General features: G+C 40.7%; 1 protein-coding gene across 2 annotated transcripts in view; it reads right to left on the bottom strand.

Moving 5' to 3' along the window:
• Positions 1-23,095, bottom strand: part of zc3h18 (zinc finger CCCH-type containing 18) — a 42,914-nt gene that overhangs the window by 8,377 nt on the left and 11,442 nt on the right. The window contains exons 7-13 of one of the 2 annotated variants that reach the window (XM_068312892.1): positions 21,616-21,645; positions 18,874-18,988; positions 17,532-17,803; positions 12,180-12,359; positions 6,703-6,828; positions 4,615-4,707; positions 3,711-3,989 (exon numbers count right to left, since the gene is read on the bottom strand). In XM_068312892.1, the coding sequence (XP_068168993.1) occupies positions 3,711-3,989; positions 4,615-4,707; positions 6,703-6,828; positions 12,180-12,359; positions 17,532-17,803; positions 18,874-18,988; positions 21,616-21,645 (1,095 nt within the window). Of the gene's footprint in view, positions 1-3,710; positions 3,990-4,614; positions 4,708-6,702; positions 6,829-12,179; positions 12,363-17,531; positions 17,804-18,873; positions 18,989-21,615; positions 21,646-23,095 lie in introns of both variants that reach the window. The other variant, XM_068312891.1, reaches the window with a different exon arrangement.

Raw genomic sequence — 23,095 nt, 5'->3', positions numbered from 1 at the left:
CGTGACAATTATGTTAATTTATTTTGCCAATATGAAGGAAAAATGTATTGAAAGAAGAGATTTCATAAACCAGACCACCCAACAATAAATGCGCTGCTGAAAATTGTAAATGAAATGTTTGCTATGGAACAACTGACAGACAAGATTTAGACTCAAAAAGAACAATGCCCAGAATGGGTGGAATGGATTAACTTCCCAACGACACATCAAAGAAACCCAAGTTTCTCATACAGGAAAAAATTGAAGAAACATGACAATCTAACTTTTTTTTTTTTTACTTCTTTGGGAGTTTGGTTATTTTGTTATGTGTTACTGTTGCGTTGTTAGTATTACTATTATACTTTAAAATTGCAATAAAAATAAAGAGTAAAAACAAAAAAACCATCATATATGAATTTGAAAAACAGCACAATATTTTGAATTTAATCCAGATGATGAGCTAAACTGGACATTTATTTATTAAATTTCTAGATGGTATTTTTGACTGTTTCTCTAACAGACATGGAAGGATGAGACATGTGATACCAGCGAAACCCACAATATTTGAGTGGATCTGGAGACATGAAGCATTGTAAACTATGCAAAATCCGGTTGCATATTACACACACATGCATATCAGTGTGCAGAGGCCCCTGTAATACACACAACCACACACAAACGGGAGGTAGGGTGGCGGGCAGCGCTCAAATGAGCAACTTGTGAGGGGGACGGCGCCTCGCTCAAGGGCGCCTCGGAAGTGCTCCAGGTGTTTTTGGGCGGGGATCGAACCGCCCATATTGGAACATTGGAAGACCCACTCTTATCGCCCACTCTACCACTGAGCAACTGCCACCCCAAAGCTCATGGCCCGTACAGGGATGTATACAGCAAACCCTCGTTACTCACTGTTAATGCATTCCTGGAACCACCTGCAAAAACAAAATTCCGTGATAGAGCGACAAACTATTTATTTTATTATTAATGGTAATTTAAACGTTTATGAATCCTCCCCATACTGATATTAAACCACCTTCTATTTATTTGTTTTACCTTTTCACACACTCTTATAGACTGTTTAGAGCACTTTTGTGTGTCATGGAGGTGTGCTGTGTTCCAAGATTCACGGAACGCAGCACACCTCCAGAGGCAGTCAGCCAATAGAACGTACGTACAGTATCACGTGACTACCAACTAAAAATCAGCGAAGAGGTGAAGCCGCGCGTGTTAATGAGCGATTGCGCGAGGGACTACTGGCTCATACAAGTATTATTTTATTTCCAATTTGGTCCAAGTTTTGTACGTTTCACCTTTTTTTTTCTTCCATTAGATCAATTCCAAACATGTCTTCATTTTAATCAGAAGTTATATCCAACATGTAAACTCACAATAATGTAAAATTAACAGCTAATATTAAATATTTCTGCTTTCTATATTTCTTCGCGGTGAAATGAAGTCAACATTTGTTCACTACTTATAAATAACTGGTTATGGCTGTATTGTTAGCTCATGAGACCCAAGCCAGTGGATAAGAACAGAAACACAGTTAATGCTTCACCACTAGAACGCCGTCATTTTGTCATCAATCAGCAGTGGAAGGTGGGTTGGCAAGGATCCAGCAGTATGATGCGTATCACAGTACAGGGGTGATCACTAAATAATCTTGTATATATGAATGATCTAAAGTCCAGTAATACTGACAGTGTCACTATGCATAGTAGCAGGGACACTGAAGCAGACACTCACCCAATCTTCACAAGATGCTTTACTCACCCTGACCGATTCAAATTCTACTTGTAAACCAGTGGTTCTTAACCTTGTTGGAGGTACCGAACCCTGCCGGTTTCATATGCTCACTCACCGAACCCTTCTTAAATTAAAACTTTTTTTTTTCTTCAAATTTAAGACATAAGTATATGTTTTACTGGTGTATTTAATGAATTGCGCATTAATGTCACATTTTTCAAAGAACAAAACCAGGACAGTGCATGAACTCACATGAAATGACCTATCTGCAAATCAGTGTGACTTCTGCTGTTGTTATTGAGAGACCAGATATGCGTGGCTTCACCTTGGCAAGTGCTAATCTTATGTCATTTTTACAGCAAAGTCTGTTTCTTTTCGTTTTCCATGCAGCTTAAGGTAGTGTTTCTTTATTTTTGCCAGTGCCAGACTAGAGTTGCTCAACTTGACATTGAAAATCATGCAGAACACTGACTCCCATCACGTTACGTTACACAGTACATGTAAATTCACGTTGCGCATATTCCTCCAACCACTTTCTTTTTTTGCTCAACATAGTTACTATGAATTAAAATATTAAGAAATCAATCAGATGACGTACCATCATGACAGGTATATATCGACTACTGAGTGTGCAAAATCCCATGTAGCACAGGTATAATCGATGTAGCGTGTGCAGCCAGTGTCCAGCCAACCTGCAGCCAGTGATGGCTAAGGGGGGCGTGTCATCACGAATAGACACGATGTGTCAAACGTACACAGTGATTCGTGTATGTTCGGCAAAAACACCCGACACGATGTGTCGAGTGTTTTGTCTTGACTTCCATCTCCGCCAAACACCTGAGACCGACTCACTGAACCCCCAGGGTTCGATCGAACCCAGGTTAAGAATCACTGTTCTAAACACAGTGTGAATGTATCAACCATGAATGGTAGGATTATAAATGAGAAAGTGACTGAATAAAATCTCTTTTCCCTGGAGCCGTTGTGTGTGCAGCAAATGTTTTTATGCACCTCTGAAGATGACGCGAAGCAAAGAAAACCCAGAATTCATTTCTATGTTTTGCTCCATGCAATGAATTTCCTCTTAAAGACAGGAGCAAACTCAAACTGTGTCCTGAAACATGTGCGGAATGTAATCCCATTTGGCTGCCCCAGAGTATCACTACAGATTAAAAAAGCTGGTTTTGCAGGACGGTTTTCAAATTTGTAAACCATTGTGCCCACACGGCACCCACGCAAGAAACTGTCTTATACCTCCGTACTGCTCTTCACATGTTCTTCCTCTTTGTGTGAAGTTGCCACTTTCAAACACACACACCCACAAACAGGCAAGCAGACTCACACACAGACACGGATACGCAGACACGCACACACACAAACACACATACACATGTGCACACCCACATTGCAAAGCCACAAAGGTATTTCCAACAATAATTGTCCCACACCCTGAAGCACACATTAACACGGATCTCCCACGGACTGTAAAGCGTCGGGAGACACCAGCAGTATCGCGTTACGCAATGAATAATTTTAGATACCATTGGCAAATACAATTGCCTCAACATTATTCTATTTATATCACATCTACGTGTTTAACAATGCGTCCAACTGTTAGCAGGGCAACACCTAAAACAGAAAGCATGCAGCCCACATCATTTTCCATCCTGCCCACACTAGCTTACATGCTATGTTTTTGGAAATACTACCAATAATTCTTTCATAACCACTTTGCAAGCCTTTGATTAACAACAAATTAATAGGTGCTAACGAGTTCCAGTAGCGGACAGCTGCCAGTAGAGAATGACTGGCTTGTTACGAGGATGGAATGCGTGTTAACTTCAGATGTCATGAATGTGTGGTTTCTTGGAACAGATGTGACACCAGATCTTTATCACGAGTTATGCTGGAATAGTTCCTGCCATGAGTCAAAGTCTTTGTACAATATTTTGTACTCCATCAGATTTACAGGTAAATCCAAAGCCTACCTTTGAGGAGGACGCTGCTGTCGTTCTTTCCGCCTTTCTTCCTTTGGGTTGGGGGGTTTTCCAGGTTCTCGTGGTGGTGGGGGCCTTGCTGCTCCGCTCCCACCTACAGCACCGCCTGTAGCTCCAGGCTCCCTGGGATTGTTGGGAGGCTTTCCTCCTTCAGTAGGAGGTTTGGGTGGCCTGCCCTGCATTACCCCAGGTAGCGATGGACTGACAGTTTTCTTCACGGGGGGCTTTTCCCTTTGAGGCGGGGGCATGTTACCCGGCTTCGGCGGCATGCTTAGAGAATGAAAAGGCAAATCAGAAAAGGCACGCAATGGGGTTTAAGCATGCAGACAATTACAGCAGGAGATCTGCTAACAACAGAGGACATGCAATGTTTGAGCTAATTAATAAGCTGTGAATGTCATGAAACACATATGATAAGATGTAAGAGTGAGTTCGAACTACCGCCTTCAAAGTGTAAGAATTTCCAAGTTCACTTGTTGTTTTTGGTTTTACACAAAGACGACATATTTATGTACAAGGAGAACCAAGGATTAACATCACTTAATCTCCTCCGGTGATTCTTCATCCTCTGTTCTGTAACTGGATCAGTGCTGTTGTTCTGTTTACTGTAGGCACAAAACCTACAGTATGTAAACTAATTGTTTTAACTGCCAATTTAAAAGTACTAAAGCTACCTACCCATTTATATTTACAAGGAAAGTTGTTAACCAGTTTGAGAACTATATTTGTTTTGTTCAGGAACATAAGCTCACGGATGGGACGTAAAACCCGAAACGTAGTGATGCTGTTTTCCTTTAGGACGAACCGATTGGCAAAAAAATTCTGATCTAAAGCCCTGATTAACGTAGATCATACAACCAAAGCTAACTGTGGATGAAAAAGAAGTGAGATTTACCCTTTTGCAAACAAAGGAGGAAGGTCTGGTTTGTTCTTAGCAGTCCTCATTCCTCCTGGACTTGGTGAAGGAGAAGTGGAGAATGATCGAGATCTGTGGATCAAAAGTAGACATTAATGTCTTATTTTGAATATAAATTTATAACAGATTTAGAGTGAAATAAGTGATAAGAAAGAGAAAATACATCTGTGTTCTGAAAATTACATAGTCTTTGGCTGAAATAACTTACATGGGGCACCTAAAGTTGAGATATGGTGGAAGTCAGCCAAGGGTGGCTTCAATAAAAACCCAGACATTACCGAGCGAAACTGGTACCGGTACCAGTTTCATTGCTGCACTTTCGAGTTCACTTTAAGAGTGACCTTGTGAAGAGAAAGCTGTTTCTCTGCACTTGAAACCTAGAATACATTGACTATGTAAATATGAAGCTACACAGGTAGTTGCACTGGGCCACATGTGTCAAACTGGGCCACATGTGTCAAACTCAAGGCTCAGGGGCCAAATGTGGCCCGCCACATCCTTTTATGTGGCCCACGGGAGCATAAAAGGTCAGTGTCTAAAAATAAATAGACACCTACATTTCCCACAATTCAGTAATTAAACCCATTTTAACTTTGACAAAAACATTTTTAACAAAGTTAACGCCCTAACTTGTGTTTGATGTGATTTTTCTTTATTCTCTTGGATAGTTTTTTGATTGATGGAGTTCTGTGGGTTTAATAACCTGACAAATTAAAAGGATTTATGTTATAACAGAGCAACAAGCAAACATTTTTTTTGTGTGACTGTAATGTTTGTAACTTGAATAAGTAATAAGTTCAGTTATTTAACATTAAGGAGTAGTTACGTTTATTTTATAGTACATTGAGTTACATTTAATTTACACTTATTACTTAAATCTGCCCTCGGTGAAAATGAGTGTTACACCCCTACACTAGGCTAAGCAGAGGCTTTAGTTCAGGTGCAGCTGGTTCACCTGAGCCGAATATCAAGCTTGCATGCCAGCACTGATTCACCCATTCTTTTTTTTATTAACTGTATTGATCGCGGAAGGGAAATTAAGACTCCACTCTACACACAGGTTAGTAGTTACATGCATCTATACAGTGTGTACACAAGGGGCCTGTGGTCATAAAGGTGAGGGGGAGGTAGAGTGGCGGGCAGCTCTGTTGTGGTGCGCCTCCAATGAGCAACTTGTAAAAGGGACGGCTGGGTCCCTTGCTCAAGGGCGCCTTGCTCAAGGGCGCCTCGGCAGTGCTCCAGAGGGGAGCTGACACCTCCCACTCCGGGTGTTTTTGGGCGAGAGAGGGAATTGAACTGCCAATCTCAGAACATTGGACGACCCGCTCTACCGCCCACTCTACCACTGAGCCACTGCCGCGCCCTAATATTCAATTCAATTCATTCAATGTCAAACTTTAAGTACTTATGTTTTATTTATACTTATTTCATATATTACTAGATTTTACTGCTACCAACTATTTGTTTTATTACCTTTTTATGTAATTTAATAGTTACAACTGATCTGTAAATTTAAATTCTTTCTTATATTACTTTTTGTGTGTTATTTTTTATCAAATTGCTCATGTTTTAATAATGTTTTTGTCTGTAAATGGCATGCAGTAGTCTCCACATCCTTTTTTTCCAGTTCTTTTGTTTAATCACTTCCTCAAAAATAATTTTAAGCGGCATGCAAAAGTCTTTAAAGGGACGACATAAATTCCTCTTTTTTGAATAAATCATCAAGGTCAAACGGAATGGAAAAGTAATCTTGTAAGTAATCTTGTTCTTGTCTAACAAGAAATTGAGGACTCATAAATGTCAAGCTATTTTGTGTTTCCATGTTTAAAGTGATTTCCAATTAAATGTGGACATCAGTGTTGCCTATGTCAATTAAGATGTCAAGATATTTTTACAGACTTCACTGAGATATGAATTACTTACTGCTGTTAAACAAAATGCCAGGGCTTTTGAAACTTTGAGGTGAAAAAAGAGCAGTGAGTATCAACGTTGTGGGTTTGTCAACAAATTACTGTTGTGAGAAACACACTGTGACACACACATGCAGACGCACACACTTTTAAATACCTGGAACGGCTGCCACTGAAAGAGCTGTGCTGGGAGGAGTGGCTGGAGTAGGAGCTGAATGAGGAAGAACGGCTGCGGGAATGAGACGACCCAGTGCCCGTGTAGGATGAAGAACGAGACGACGACCTGCAACACACACACATTACCCGACCACACATTACACAAATGAAAATAAAAAAGAGCACTGCCTCATCCGGGGATTGCAGTTTCACTGCTACTGACAAAAATGTGGACAAATCAGTTAATTTAATCTAACACTTTTGTCTCCTTCTGACATGAACAGAAATACAAATTCTACAACATAAATTTTAACAGGAATGTCTCACCAGTTCACCAGCAGTTATATCTGATGTAGCACACTAGAGTAGCTCATGTGATGGAACTGCCTCAAGACAACGATACCTGAGCTTGAAGAGCCACCGTATGAGAGTATTAAACATTCCATTTAGAAGAGAATCAAACTACAGAAATACTCCCCCTGGTTGTGGGTGAGGGAGGGAGGCAAGTAGATAGATATTCCTGCAAATAAATTGATATATGAAGTAATAACACTTTATGTGGGTTTGTATTCATTTTGTATTCACTATTTTGAGCTATCAGCTGTTTAAAGCCTAACAGTCAATGTATTTGCAGATCAAGAACAAATGCAACTGGCTGCAAGAAGACCACCATCACACCTTGTAGCCTGAGTGTGGATCTCAACAAATGGGCCAAACCTTTCTGACTTCCGTAATTCGTCTGTCTGTGTCTGTGTGTGTGTGTGTGTGTGTGTGTGTGTGTGTGTGTGTGTGTGTGTGTGTGTGTGTGTGTGTGTGTGTGTGTGTGTGTGTGTGTGTGTGTGTGTGTGTAACAAAATATTATAGGTCTCCATCCATCCATCTTCCAACACTTATCCATAGTCGGGTCACGGGGGCAGCAGCTTCAACATGGAGCCCCAAACTCCCCTTTCCCCAGCCACATCCACCAGCTCTGACTGGGGGATCCCAAGGCATTCCCAGGCCAGTGTCGACATGTAATCCCTCCACCTGGTCCTGGGGCTGCCCCGAGGTCTCCTCAGCACACCTCCATTTGGGAGGGGCCCCTGAGGCATCCGCACCAGATACCCAAACCACCTCGACTGACTCCTTTCCACGCGAAGGAGCAGCGGCTCTACTCTGAGCCCCTCGCGAACAGCAGTGTTTCTCACCTTATCTCTAAGGGAGATACCAACTATCCGCATGAGAAATCCCATTTCAGCCGCTTGTATCTGCGATCTCGTTCTTTCGGTCATGACCCATCGATCATGACCATATGTGAAACTGCCTGCCAAAATACGGCCCACTAAATGCCACATTGAGACAAAAGTGGTCGATGTTGACATTCCACTACTGCTGAGAAAATCCTCACTGAAGAAGGCAGGAACTGTTTTAGACATGGAGAATGACAGAGCAGTGATGTTTAAACAGCAGATACCCCTTGAGTTCACTAGCTCAGGACACTACTGCGCGGACAAAAGAGACAAAGAAAAAACAATTCAGCGAGCGACAGATGAAGATGAAGTCCTGACAGTGACGGAAAACATGTCTCTTACCATCTTCCACCGCTTATCCGGAATCGGGTCGCGGGCATGAATGTCTCTTACCAAAAAACGGAAAGTCCTTCTCAAGCTACACAAACAGTTTGGCCATGCATCTGCAGACAGGTTGCAGAGGCTAATTCAAAGCTCGGGAAGCAAAGACAAGGACTGCCTCACTATTTTGGAACAAATAGTGCATGATTGTGACATATGTCAGAGATACAGCAAAACAAAGCCGAAGCCGGCTGTTGGTCTGTCTCTAGCTTCAGAATATAATGAAACTGTGGCGGTCGACCTGCACGAGCTGGAGCCAGGAGAATGGTATTTCCATGTGATCGACCAATTCACCCGATTCAGCGCAGCAAGTACTGTGAAAGCAAAGAAAGCCTCGGAAATGGTCAACGCCCTCATCCACACATGGACAAGTGTTCACGGACCCCCGCGGATTCTGTACAGTGACAATGGCGGCGAGTTCAATAACGAAGAGTTTCGAGACATGGCGGAAAACTTTAACATCGAGACGAGGACAACAGCAGGATATAGCCCCTGGAGTAACGGTTTGTTGGAGAGACACAGTAAAACTCTCACCGACATCATCCTGAAGGTGAGACAGGAAAATGGATGTGACTGGCACACTGCCCTAGACTGGGCCCTTTTGGCTAAGAACTGTACGCACAGTGTTCATGGTTATAGCCCACATCACCTTGTATTTGGTCAAAATCCTAACCTTCCCTCTGTATTAATTGACAAACTACCTGCACTAGAAGGTACCACAGTGAGTGCAAGGGTAGGACAACACATATCAGCGTTACATGCTTCTAGGAAAGCTTACACTGAAGCTGAATGTTCAGAGAGAATAAGTAGAGCGCTACGTAAGCAACTCAGACCCACAGATGAAAAATATGAGATAGGAGACAAGGTCTATTACAAACGAGCTGACAGTTGCAGACTGGAAGGGACCAGGTGTGGTTATTGGTCAAGATGAGGCGGATGTATTTGTAAGACATGGTGGTATCATTGTTAGAGTACATCACGTAAGGCTTAATAAGGTACACACAAGTTTTCAAAATGAGGGTCACAATGAGACAAACATTGAGCCAGTTGTACAGAACCAAGCAGCTGAACGTGAAAACACAGATGTAATGAACAGATTATTTAATGCACAAAACATAGAAACTAACAATGAACATGAAAGTGATGGGGAATCCAATGCGGGGGGTGAAGCTCATCCTTTAGTGACTCAAAATGATAGCCCTGTTGTTTCTACAAGTGTCAAGGTAAAAACGGGACAGACTAACTTTTATGAAAAGTGATGAAAGTGTTCTGTGTAAAGCTAAAGTCCTAGGCAGAGTAGGCAAAGCTACAGGAGGGTACATAAATTGGTACAACCTACAATATATTGAAAATGATGGGAGTCATGGTCAAAAAGAGGCAGTTGATCTGTCAAGTGTGAATAGTCTCAGCATTGAGCCAGATTCAGAAGCCAGGGATGCTGATGTACTTATCGCTAAATAAACAACAACTACAAAAGGATTCACCAACCTGTGCCTCTGAATCCCTAAGGTTATTGCTAGCTCTGATGTGTCAAAATCAATGGGACGTCCATTCTATGGACATCAAATCTGCCTTTTGCAGGGCATGGAGTTGTCAAGGGACATTCATGTCTGTCCACCCCCAGAAGCAGACAGAAAAGGGGTTCTGTGGAAACTTAAAAAATGTGTATATGGTCTTGCTGATGCATCACTCTATGATAGAGTATCGCAAGTGGATCCCGCATTCTTTTATTGGTTGGACGAACAATGCAAAGTTAAAGGTGTACTTGCATCTCATGTTGATGATTTTCTCTGGGCAGGTTCCCAAAGCTTAGTAACTGATGTGATTCCTCGACTGAAATCTGCGTTCCATGTAGGACGTGAGAAACATGAGAATTTCTGCTATGTGGGGATTGATATTGTCACTGTAAATGTTGTAATTGAAATGCATCAGCAGAGCTATATCGAAAGCCTACAACCCATTCATATGCATCCAGCACGGGCTGTTCAAAAAGATTTACTTCTCACTGAAACAGAAAAAGACCAGTTTAGATCAAAAATAGGACTGATTCTTTGGGTCTCAAAGCAGACCAGACCTGATGTTATGTTTGATGCTTGTATTTTGTTATCCATTCTAAAACATGGTACTGTACAATCCATTCTTGACGATAATAAGGTGATTCGTAAACTTAAAGCTGAAAGGGTTACTTTGAAATTCCAGTAGCTGGGTAATAATGATGCTTTGAACTTGACTGTTTTCAGTGATGCTTCGCTGGGGAACTTGCCAGATGGAGGTACACAAGGGGCAGCATTGATCACTCTTATGGGGGAGAACGGGAAGTTTTCTCCTCTGTGCTGGCAATCTAAAAGGATCAGACGTGTGGTGCGGAGCACCCTTGTGGGAGAGTCTCTTGCTATGTCAGATGGAATAGACAATGCAATCTTCCTTGCCACCCTCTTTTCTGAGCTCACTACTGGGACCCCCAACTTGAATGTTCCTGCGTTGGTCTGTGTGACTGACAATCACTCACTCTTCGATGCCCTTAAATCCACAAAACAGGTTACAGAAAAGAGACTTCGGTTGGACATAAGCGGCATCAAAGAGCTCATAGAGAATAAAAAGGTGCTCTGGTCAGTGACGAAAGGACAACTCGCTGACTGTCTGACAAAAAAGGGGGCGTCACCGCTATTGCTCTTGAAGGCTCTCTGAAAGACTGTGAAATCCAGCCCAAGTGTTTCTGTGTTAAAAAAAAACAACACACGGGAATGTTTGTATTTTGTTATTTTCTTAAACCTGATTGTACCTTAAATGTTTTTCCTTTGCACTTGGCCTTGGGGGTTTTTTTTTTAAGAAAGAAGAGGGAGATTGTTAACATGTGTTGTTCTAAATTGCACACTTTACGACAGTTCCATGTAATTCTCCTTTACGGCATTGCATGTGTGGTGCGCATGTGGAGCGAGCGCATGAGTTGAGTTTACTTTGGTCTTTAGAGGGAACCTGTTTGCATGTCGGTTGCTGCTGTGGAGAAATAAAAGTCAATTAAACTGAATAAACGTCGTGAATAAACGTCGCTTAATCCGCTAACGCAGGTTGCGGGGGAGCCGGTGCCTATCCCAGCAGTCTCAGGGCGTGAGATGGGGAACACTCCGGGCACAATGCCAGTGTACCGTGGAGTCACATAGAAACAAACAATCATTCACACACACACTCACTCCTACTGTCAATTTGGGACAAGCCAATCAACCTGAAGCGCATGCTTTTGGAGGTGGGAGGAAGCCGGAGAACCCGGAGAGAACCCACGCAGACACGGGGAGAGCATGCGAACTCCGCACAGAGCGGGACTCGAACCCGGGTCCGCCGTGTTGTGAGGCTCTTGGATGAGAGACAAAACGTCTTCAAGAACTTCCTTAACGTCCAGTGGATCGACTCAACAGCTTTTGGGTAAGGTTTACAACTATGCCAAAAATTTCTGGGCCAAACTTGCCCCTTGAAAAATACCGAACCTTTTGCCAAGTACAGGATTTCCTTGGAAACACTTCAAGTATGTCCAAGTGTTTCTGTTCAGGATTGTCACCTGTCATGTTGCGTTTCATAATTCACCTAATAATATCTAAATGCAATAGAATTTGCTCCAAACATATTAAACTCTAACCCAAGCAGCAAGGCAAATATTCTGTAACAACGCACTACATCGATGGTGCATAGCTGAGCAAGAAAAATACATGTTCAGTAGTCATCTTGAAACTAGCCTCAAATAGGTCAACGTACTTTTTCAATTCAACTACTTATCTCAGGTCAAACCTACACATGGTTTAGTCCACCTACTGACAATCAACAGCCAAGATAGCATAACAAGACAGAATATTGTCAACTGAAGAAAAAGTCCTACCTGGACGAGTTGGACAAAGACACAGAGGAGCCGGAGGGCCTATGTCGCCTTCGGCCTCTTGGTGGGGACCCCAGCCCAGGACGTCTCCTGGGGGATTTGGACCGACGCCATGGGTCCTTCCATTCATCCGGTCGCCTCATGACCGGAACAACTTCCTTTTTGGAGGGCGGCTCCATTGGCCTGCTGAGAAAATTCCAAAAATGGTCAATAGTTAAAATGGGCAGTCTAAAAGCAAACGCCTATACTTCAAGCTTCAAATGGACTGGCACTTCTTCAAGGGCAATATGAGTATTTCATTATTTAAGTAACTAAGCCTTCATAGCTTCTTAGATCTTCTGATGTGAAAACTTGTTTGAAGGGAGAACTTTTAAAAGAATTACAGTTTTTGAAGAACTGCAGAAATGACAGAGATGAACAGGTAGGAGAAAATAAAGGTAAAACACAGTGAGGTAATCAGATTAGATATGAAGGAATAGCGTATGTGATCAATATTACTGGAGGTGAGCTCAGACCTCCCACCACGCAATTACAACGCAGTACCAGAAATTAATGTGACTACAACAAGACAATTATGGGACACACCTTTAGGATTACTTTCAACCACTTATGAAATTTTAATGAACTCTGTTCATTGGTTGTTTTGAGGAGATGCTGGGAGACCACGCCCCCAATAAAACCAGAAGTTGTTTTACAAAACACAAAAAAGAATATGTCACAAGTGGAAGAACTTCAACTCAATTAGGAATACTACAATACAATGTAATACAATTAGAATTACCGGAAAAAATTATTTGAACAGATGATTTAGTAATCATAAGCTGTTGTGCCAGGAGCTTAGTTGTATGATGACAATCATAGATTCGGTAGACTTTCTTGGTGGCAGGACTACAAGTAGGGTTACTGCAATTTTTTTAAACATGTGATGAATATATACAGATTGTCAGACACATGGTAGTAGTTGTCAGCACACAAGTCTGGTTCCATTATTCCATTATGTTGAATTTGAGATATATGAACTGGGCTCTGAGAATGATCCCGTATTGTATTATCCTCAACACTCTTATTCACGGTCATGGTGAAGATGTGACATACTTTAATCCAAAAGGGGCGATCACTGTGATGTTGAAGAGGATTTAAATCACTAGTTTCCAGTATGACTTGCTTGTTTTCATAATTTCAGGGGATGATTCTAAGAAACATTCTGCAGAAAAATAAAAAAAACATTGCTTGCCCCCACTAGTAATTCAACTTTGGAATTACAGTAGACTCCAGGAGCATATTTTGAATGTATTTTCAGACATTTTAGAGACAATGCAGAATTTAGAATTTGAAATATTAGATTTTCTAAAATAGTTTTTTGTTTTAACAGCAACCACTTCAAACCAATTTTAATAAATCCGATCAATAATAAATTACAATGTTTATCCAATGAATATTGCAATACCTACACAATAACTGCATTGACGTGGGATAAAATTTCACTAATAGTGGGCACGGTTTCAACTTTTCACTCGAGTGTTTTTTCCCCCTTTCTGTCTATTCTTCTGTAATCATATGATCTACGCTGCGTGCAACCCACTCTCAAAATGAAAGGGAGCAGCCTTTATCTTCATGATAAACATGCTCAGTACCCATAGAACTACTGTCATAATAATGTAGATTAAATTCACACAAGTCAAGTTTTGACTGTCCCTGAATACCGTCTTATGTGGATATTTTAATTACACCTCTGTCAAATCTGAAGATGGATCTTCTGAAAAATTGGTTTGTTTGGCTGGTCTTTAACTTAACACTTTGAAAGCAGTTCAGTTATTCTTCACTCTTCAATCCGAGTGAACACTGACAGCACAGTGATGGGCTTCTGACATACTGGTCCCTTATGGAAGGGGCACGGCTTGGGGACTACAAAAGTGCATGTTCACATCCCTGGCACTGCTGATGTGCCATTGAGCAAGGCACACAACCCCTGGAACTGCTCCCAGGGTGCCGCCACATGGCTGCCCAGCAGTCTACCCTGTTAAGACGTCTTAGTGTGTATTCAGGCCCAAATGTGCAAAAAGTCTATCGGTGTGTCAAGTGTGAAAAGAATTTCCTCACTGAGGGATAAAATAAAAGTATTGTTGTTCTCCTATATTTATACATAATGCTGAGGGTGATTGTGGCTCGTGACATGAGTGTTGATCTATTCTTTAGAAGGTTGGTGGTTCACCTGTCTCGTCTGGGGTTGTCATTAACCGATTTAAGAAAGGCTTTGAGCAACAGCACCAAAATTAATTTCTTCTCTGTAATCTCTTTGGTTTGTTAAACTAGACCAGGCGAAGTTATCACAAGACTACTTTACTGTGTGTTCACGGTGTTTGCTGACAGTCCTCATCCTCATAAGGTGTGACGTAAAATACAGAAGTGACGATAAACACTGATATAACTCCCCAGTTTAGAGGTAATCATCTGCGGACTTCCTGTTGCTCCTACATACAGTAATTACATCCTCTGACGTAGGAACCCTACCTGAATATATTGCTATAATGTTGTACCTACTGCCTGACCCTGGACCACAGACAGAAAAGGGAACTGATGTGTGGCGAAATTTTATGACAACTACCAGTACACACAATATTTACCATCAGTCTACATGGGATTTTCCCTGAGTACAGTATTCATGTGAAAAAACAGATTTAAGTGTTTATCTTCATTCACGTCTTTAAATATTTGTTGGAGGAAATGAACCACATGTGTGGATAATTCCACTGCAAGTAAAACTGTGAATTAAACTCTGAATAAAGGAAGAAGTGTATTCCCAGTGTCAATCAATGATACATTGCTGAGATTTCATTTACTATTACAGTTATCCCTCGCTTATTTGCGCTTTAAGATGCACGGCTTCATTATATCACGGATTTTTAGTAGGTGGTCACACATGTTACCTTACTCGCATGCTATTTGCTGACAGCATCTGGAAGTGCGCTGCGTTCCGAGACTCATGGAACGCAGCGCACTTTTGTGTATTAAAAAAAGACTTAAAAGTGCTTTAAATAATCTATAAGAGTGTGGGGAAAGGTAAAATCAGTATGGGGGGTTTTCATAAACATTTAAAATACCGTAAATAATAAAATAAAAAGTTTGTCACGATATCACAGATTTTCTTTTTTTGCGTGTGGTCTTGGAATGCATTAACCGTGAGTAACGAGGGATAACTGTACATCAGAAAGTGCCTTTAGATCCGGAGGAAGCCAATTAACATCATAACAGCCAAAAACGTAATATATTTGTCCGTTTTTGAAATGCAATATGCAAGTAATGTTATAACTCGCCAATTACGTTAAAAAAAGTCCTGAACAAATAACAAGGTAACTTAGGGCTAATAATGTCATAGTTACGGGCTAGGTTTAGGAATAAATGATTATGTTATATTATGTTGTTACATTATTGGCCAATTACATTTCAAAAACTGGCAAATTTACTATGTTATCATCTGTTATTACACTATTGGCTTTAACAAGACCATGAGCTGCACAGAGATTAAACCTTAATAAATTTACATATAATATATCAAATTGGAACACAAGGTGTTCGTGTTGTCAGCTACACAACAAACATTAATGTGGACACAAATACAATCTAAGAATGTAAAGGCAAACAGCCACCTGTGAATGACAGATTCCACAGTGTGACGCAAGAGCAAAATAAGTAACTTCATCACAGCTGAACAAGCAGAGCTAAAAATAGAATCACAACACCAGAGATATTTTTAGCTCTTTATATTTCTTCCTGTCAGCGGATAATTTCGCTTCAGGAAGAAGTGAAGAAAGGGAACTGGGGCAAATAGAGCCGCAGGGCCCAGAGTCTAACAAAAGGTAACAGGATTTTTTTTTGACCTTTGAAGCCTGTATGAATTGGCATGAGTAGTTTGTGGAAAAGCATGACCAGCCAGTCTGGTGGGAGGAAGATCAGTAGATTACATTGGCTTTGAACTTCACATGAACCTAAAGCAACTCTTTGTTTCTTAAAATACAGCAGGTATTCTTTTTAGAAGTATCACAGAGACAACATGAGTTTTAAATAAAAAAGACTCTACATTCAAAACCAGCGAGGAAAGTATCTTGCACTAAAACATGACAAAATGTATCTAATTAAATGTTTAGACTTCAACAAGTCAAACATGATTCTTAATCACTAATGGTATCTTTCAGCGATTTGAAAAAAAGAAAGAAGCCATGAGGACATAATCTGCTTGTGACAACAAGACTTCTCTGACATGAGAGGATCTCAGAGGAACAGAGTATTTTACAGTGAGTGTGCGGGGGGGGGGGGTATTCATTCAGTGAACCACGTGTAGCGCTAACAGAATTGTGCAGAATAGCTGGGACTTTCCCATTTGTCCATTCTTAAACATGATCCTTGAGTGCTTTGAGGTTGACAAAAACGACATTTTCTTGTGAATTTTTTTGATTGGGTAAAAAAAAACCCAAAACATTAAGTTCTTACGTTCTATATATATATATATTTTTTTTTAATATATATACACACACAACGTATATAAAAAAGTGCCTTTGGATTAAAGATAACAGAGATTAAAGATTAATTTAAATTTAAATTAACAAATATTATATCAACCTGGAACAGGAAGTCATGCTCTGAATTGCATCATGAACTAAAAAAATGGGAGGATTTCCAGTCTGCCTCTGGCAGGTAATATTGCTCAAGTGGTTTACGTCACTCATGACTGAACACAATGGTATATTATGGGTGTTGGTTTACGAGTGAAAGGAGCATCATCACCCTCATTATTATCATTACAGTTGCTTCCAAGCCAGGCAAGGAAACCCCTTGTTAAATTCCACAATTTCAAAAGCATAAGTAAATTATGTGTTCAAATCAAAGGAAACGTCACACAAGTAGCTGTATCATTATTCTCTGACTGGAAGGAAGGAACTGTCAAAAAGCTTGAGTGGGATGAGTGGGGCACATATTTTGTAGTACTGTCTATACAGCTTCTAACATGAACACACGTTCTGAATTTCATTTGGTGGAAAATGTTTTGCCCTATGTAAACTCTGAGCTAGCAGTTATACAATATTATAAATAAATACACAACGAACTTTAATTTTCAGTGTTACGAGGCTGTACAACTTCAGATAGGTTAAACTTGCCAATTTTTTCTATTATTATTGATAAATAATTTAATACTCTAATGTTTAATTTTGCTTTCATGAGGATTATGGATCTAAAATTTAGCTTGTGGGTTTTCAACTTTAAAACTGTTCAACAACCACAGCATGTCGGGAATCACTGATGAGGCTAATGTGCAGGGCAGATGTTTGTTTGGCCAATCCACTACAGAGTTTCTCTTACTTGGGTGCCATGGTGAGGGGAGAACGGGGTTTCAGCTTCTCCTCCTCCTTCTTCTCTCTGACGTCTCGTGGGGGACGAATCCTTGGCCTTTCCTTCTCATCTCGCTTCATTCGGTCTCTCTCCCACTCTTCTTTCCGTCGCATTCTTTCCTTCTCACGCTCTCGTTCTCTCTCCCTCTCCCTCTCTCTCTGCCGCCGCTCCCTCTCACGGTGATCTCTCTCCTGTTCTCTTTCACGGTGTCGCTCTCGTGGGTCGCGTTCACGTTCGCGTTCCTGTTGATAAGAAGTTCATTTTTCTAGCAACCAACAGTTTCACTGGATGACATTCTACGATAGATCTCAGAAAACCCGAATGATTGATTAAACATTGATCTAGATTCATTCTTTTTGAGCATTTGTATCTGAACATGGGGTCGAGCTGAAAAAATATAAAATATCTAATTGTCATACTATCAATCTAATTAATAATTATAAATACCTGAATTAAATGACTTTTCTTTTATATTAAGTTATTTTTATTATGGAAATAAGAGAAATAAGGGTTCAGCAGCATGCCCCTTGAGAAAAAAAAAAGTGTGTCTCTAGTATCTATTTCAAGGCATTTGAAAGGCAAAATGAGAAGCTTTAAAATTGTATTGATTATTATTTTTCCGTCTTTTTTTTAAACAATGTATACCTGCTTTGCAAGGTTCTGTTGGGTTTCTCTGTCTGTTAAAGAACTTTGAAATATCTGCTTATGTGATTAAGCGCTATATAAATAAAAAAAATTTAATTTTTTTTTTTTTTGAGTTGATTGATTGATCTATGGGCAGCTCAATAAATGTTGTCATACAATAATGTATTAAAAATCAGTGATGCAGTGAACGACTTGTCCGTTCTGATTCTGATCTCTGGATTCACCTCCTTCACTTTCTTTCTTTTGCTCTCCATCTCCTCCTGTCCCTTCTTTTCCTAAACAGAGCTATAGACTGCTGAAGTCTTCATTTCCTACAAAACGTGACCACAGGCAGACCTGATATTTATATGTAAATGTTAGCGCCTCCACTGAGTTAATCCTGGAGTCCAAAAAAATAAAGTATCTCATCTTAACAAGCATTTAGTCCCTTGCCACAAATGGAATCACAAGACAATGATTTCAACTTCTCTCAAATTCTCTGCATCAGAGGATATTTCTGTAGCAACACCGCACTTTCTACAACAGGACAGCAGAAAGCCTCCCAGATCTATATTTTCAAGTGAATTAGTATTGATGACATTGGGTATACAAATATTGTTTGGTCTGTTGTTGGCTGGCCTGGTGGAATTTTTAGCAGTTTACTTGAAAGACTGCTGACAATACTCACACTGTAGTGATACGGAAGAGGAGCTTCTGTGTACTGAACTCTGAAGTTCTCATATTGGCCTCCTCGCCACAGGGCCTCCATTTCATAGTCGTAGTATGGATCAGCGTACGGGTCACTGCACAAAGCATCACAATTGAGAAACTACACAGTATCTTGAATGCTTCCTATGTAAACCACACAGTATCTTGAATGTTCCCTATGTAAACGACACAGTATCTTGAATGTTTCTGATGTAAACTACACACTATCGTGAATGTTTCCTATGTATTCTTCAAGCAGATAAGGTTTGATTATCATTAACAGCACACATAAAAGAAGCGTGTCATGTAAATGTTACCTTTGTACACTTATATATTAGACATAGCTAACTTGTCATACATGCCTGATGCCTTCCCTTGTGGAAAAAGACAGAGGTGACATTATCTCCTAACTTTATTTCTCAAATGGAAATCCCTAATAAAACACACACAGGTAGTCCTCAAGATAGGAGCATCTGACATACGAACAATCATTGATGTAGGAACCAATGTTTTTGGGTTAGGTTTCTGTCTGGAATCATTAACTGCTGAATGCTGAACTCTGAAATTTTTGCTATTTGATGTTAATTATTGGTCGACTGAGAAACTTAATAAAAATAAAACAGAGTCATCAAACATAAAGGGGCGTATCTAACTTTGGATGACCGGGAAGTGACATCAGTGCATCATTCACGTCACTGTGGTGGAACACCTCAGTGAATCATAGCTGGGCTTAGCCTCTACAGCACAGAAGAAAAAAATCATTCAGCAGTGGTAGAGATGTTACATAAGTTACATTACGGTACTGCAGTATTTTATGTGTTGGTTTTAAGTCTTGTTATTCTGGTTAGCTTAGGGAATAGTAGTTTAGTATTTGGAATAACGATAACATTTAAATGACCTCAAATTGTGATTATAGATTGAAATTTATTATCTCGCGACACCCCTGAATTCAAATTTTTAGTTGCATAGGTCAAAGATCAAAGCTAGTGCTCTGACATTGATCAAAGCACTAGCTTTGATCTACAGTCTTCCTTACACTGGCCTTTTCCCTCATGTTTCTATCTTAAGCCAGTTCCTTGACCTAAGCCACACCTTGACCTAGTTTTCTCAAGGTCAAGGTTATCATCTCATTTTCATCTTTGCTGCCCAGGTAATGTGCTAGTTGTTTCATTTTTCTATCTGCAACGGTCGCAAAGATATTTAGTGAACTGACGGACGGACTAATGGACGAACACATAAACGCTGACGATTACAATACATCACCGCTTTGAATCGGGATGTAATAACCTCCATCCATCCATCTATCCATCTTCCACCGCTTATCCGTAGTCGGGTCGCGGGGGCAGCAGCTTCAACAGGGAGCCCCAAACTTCCCTTTCCCCGGCCACATCCACCAGCTCTGACTGGGGGATCCCAAGGTGTTCCCAGGCCAGTGTTGAGATATAATACCTCCACCTGGTCCTGGGTCTGCCCCGACGTCTCCTCCCAGCTGGACGTGCCAGAAACACCTCCCTAGGGAGGCGTCCCAGAGGCATCTGCACCAGATGCCCAAACCACCTCAACTGACTCCTTTCCACGCGAAGGAGCAGCGGCTCTACTCTGAGCCCCTCGCGAACAGCAGTGTTTCTCACCCTATCTCTAAGGGAGAGCTATCTGCCTGAGAAAGCCCATTTCAGCCGCTTGTATCCACAATCTCGTTCTTTTGGTCATGACCCATCGCTCATGACCATAGGTGAGGATAGGAACGAAGATTGAACGGTAGATGGAGAGCTTTGCCTCTCGGCTTAGCTCCCTCTTTGTGACAACAGTGCGGTAAAGCGACTGCAATACCACTCCTGCTGCCCCAATTCTCCGTCCAATCTCACGCTCCATTGTTCCCTCACTCGTGAACAGGACCCCAAGATACTTAAACTCCTTCACTTGTGGAAGGACCTCATTCCCCACTTGGAGAAGGCAGTCCCCTCCTCACCACGACTACACCTCGATATCCTGTCCATGAAAATCACAAACAGAATTGGTGATAAAGCGCAGCCCTGGCGAAGGCCAACAGCTCCTCGGAACAAGTTCGACTTACTGCCGAGAACCCGAACGCAGCTTTCACTTTGGGCGTACAGGGATTGGATGGCCCTGAGGAGAGGCCCCCTCACCCCATACTCCCACAGTACTTCCCACAGTATATCCCTGGGGACTCGATCATACGCCTTCTCCAAGTCTACAAAACACATGTAGATTGGATGGGCATACTCCTAAGCCCCCTCTAGGATCCCTGTGAGAGTAAAAAGCTGGTCCGTTGTTCCACGACCAGGACGGAACCCACATTGTTCCTCCTCAATCTGAGGTTCGACAATCAGCCGGACCTCAGATGTAATAACCTCTCGCACCCAACTATGCTCATAGGTTGAGGACTACTGTATCTTTAAAATACCCGTGGAGCAGCTGAGGATTGTGAGCCAGAATTTATATATTTGCCTCTCATCCATCCATGCCAGAAAAGAGAGGTTGATTGTTTCACCCCAGCCTCGGGTTTCCCATTGATAATAAGTCACATTTACCCCCTCTCCTAATAAACATTATGTGGGCAAGTGTTGGTGGGTTGTAGCCACCAAACACTGACAGTCTTCATTAAATGTATTTTAGGATGAACCTCAGATTTGTAAAATTCTGGCTCAAAATATATTTATTTATTTTTACAACAATGTGTGTCTTATAACTGATCACTTACCCATACACAGGCTCTCTGAATTCCATTTCACTGAAAGGAGAAAACAGATCAGGATCAACGTTAAGCATGAAGCTATTGTTCATTATGAAACTGTTTTAAACAACCACTGGTCGTTGCAGCGAAATCCAACTTTTTGGACCTGAACTATCCATTCTGCTAAGTAAGTTTAATGAGTTGGACGGCATGGATGCTGTTTAAACGTTCGTTAACATATCCATGTAGATCATTTGGCCCCATATGCATTTCATTCAAGAACGACAATTAAAGTGTGTACAATGACTCTCTTAACTACTAATCTTGTTTGAAATCTGATTTTAAAAAATGCGTATTTCAAAAATAAGAAATAAAACATGAAATGCTTAAAACTGCACGGCTTCATTACATCACAGATTTTTAGTAAGTGGTCACATGATACTGTACGTGCATGCTATTTGCTGACAGCATCTGGAAGTGCGCTGCGTTCCGAGACTCACGGAACGCAGCGCACTTTTGTGTATTAAAGAAACACTTAAAAGTGCTTTAAACAATCTATAGGAGAGTTGGAAAAGGTAATACAGATAGAAGGTATTTTAACATCAGTATGGGGAGGGTTCATAAAGGTTTAAATCACCGTAATAAAATAAAAAGTTCATCGCTATGTCGCAAAAATTTCATCTTTCACAGGTGGTTCTGGAACGAGGGATTACTGTATGAGACATTTTTTTAAAGTTAAGACCCAAGAACAAATATCTGAATTCTACTCCCTGAAACAGCTTCTGTTCAAATCATCTAAAGAAAAAACACAATGTGAATGTGAATAAATGTGAATAACAAAAGCCACCATCTCAGTACTTCATCGCTGTATAAATATTCTATATCCACTCTACACACTTCTCTGAAAAAAAGCCAAACACTAAAATGTGCCAAGTAAATGTGGAAACAGAAAAATAAACAATTTTATAGTAACAAACACCACTGCAGTTCTCGACTGTTGGTTAAGAACAAACATACTAAAACATTTTGAATTATGCCTCAGAAGTCAAATATGACAGACTGAACTGAGTCCATCTCCTGCCTGGTTACATTTATGGTGGGGGCTTAAAAACATAAATCACTTTTGTATTTTTTGAATCCACTTGATGCTGATTACATGCATATTTAAAGATCCACTTTGGTTTATGGATTAAAATTATTTTAAAAGTTGGGGTTAAATGAATACCCCTTAAATTTAAAGTGACTAAAACTGTAGAACTGAATTTCCCTTGGGATTATTAAAGTATATATCTCTTAGAGGTAAGATTGGGCTTAAAAAATCCAGCCCAACCCGACCCGAACTCGGGCGTAAGAGCTTACCTCTAATATCTCTATATTTATATATCTATTAAAATCGAAGAAACATTTTATGAGATGCATGCCTTTGGGATTGCTTCAAAATGTTAAATTTTATTGAACTCAAATGTTTACTGTATATTCCTCCTGGGTAAATAGATACCCTCTCTAT

The sequence above is a fragment of the Antennarius striatus genome, chromosome 4 (assembly GCF_040054535.1).
Source record: "Antennarius striatus isolate MH-2024 chromosome 4, ASM4005453v1, whole genome shotgun sequence".
Classification (NCBI taxonomy): Eukaryota; Metazoa; Chordata; class Actinopteri; order Lophiiformes; family Antennariidae; genus Antennarius; species Antennarius striatus.
This window is presented reverse-complemented; position numbering and strand designations above follow the sequence as displayed.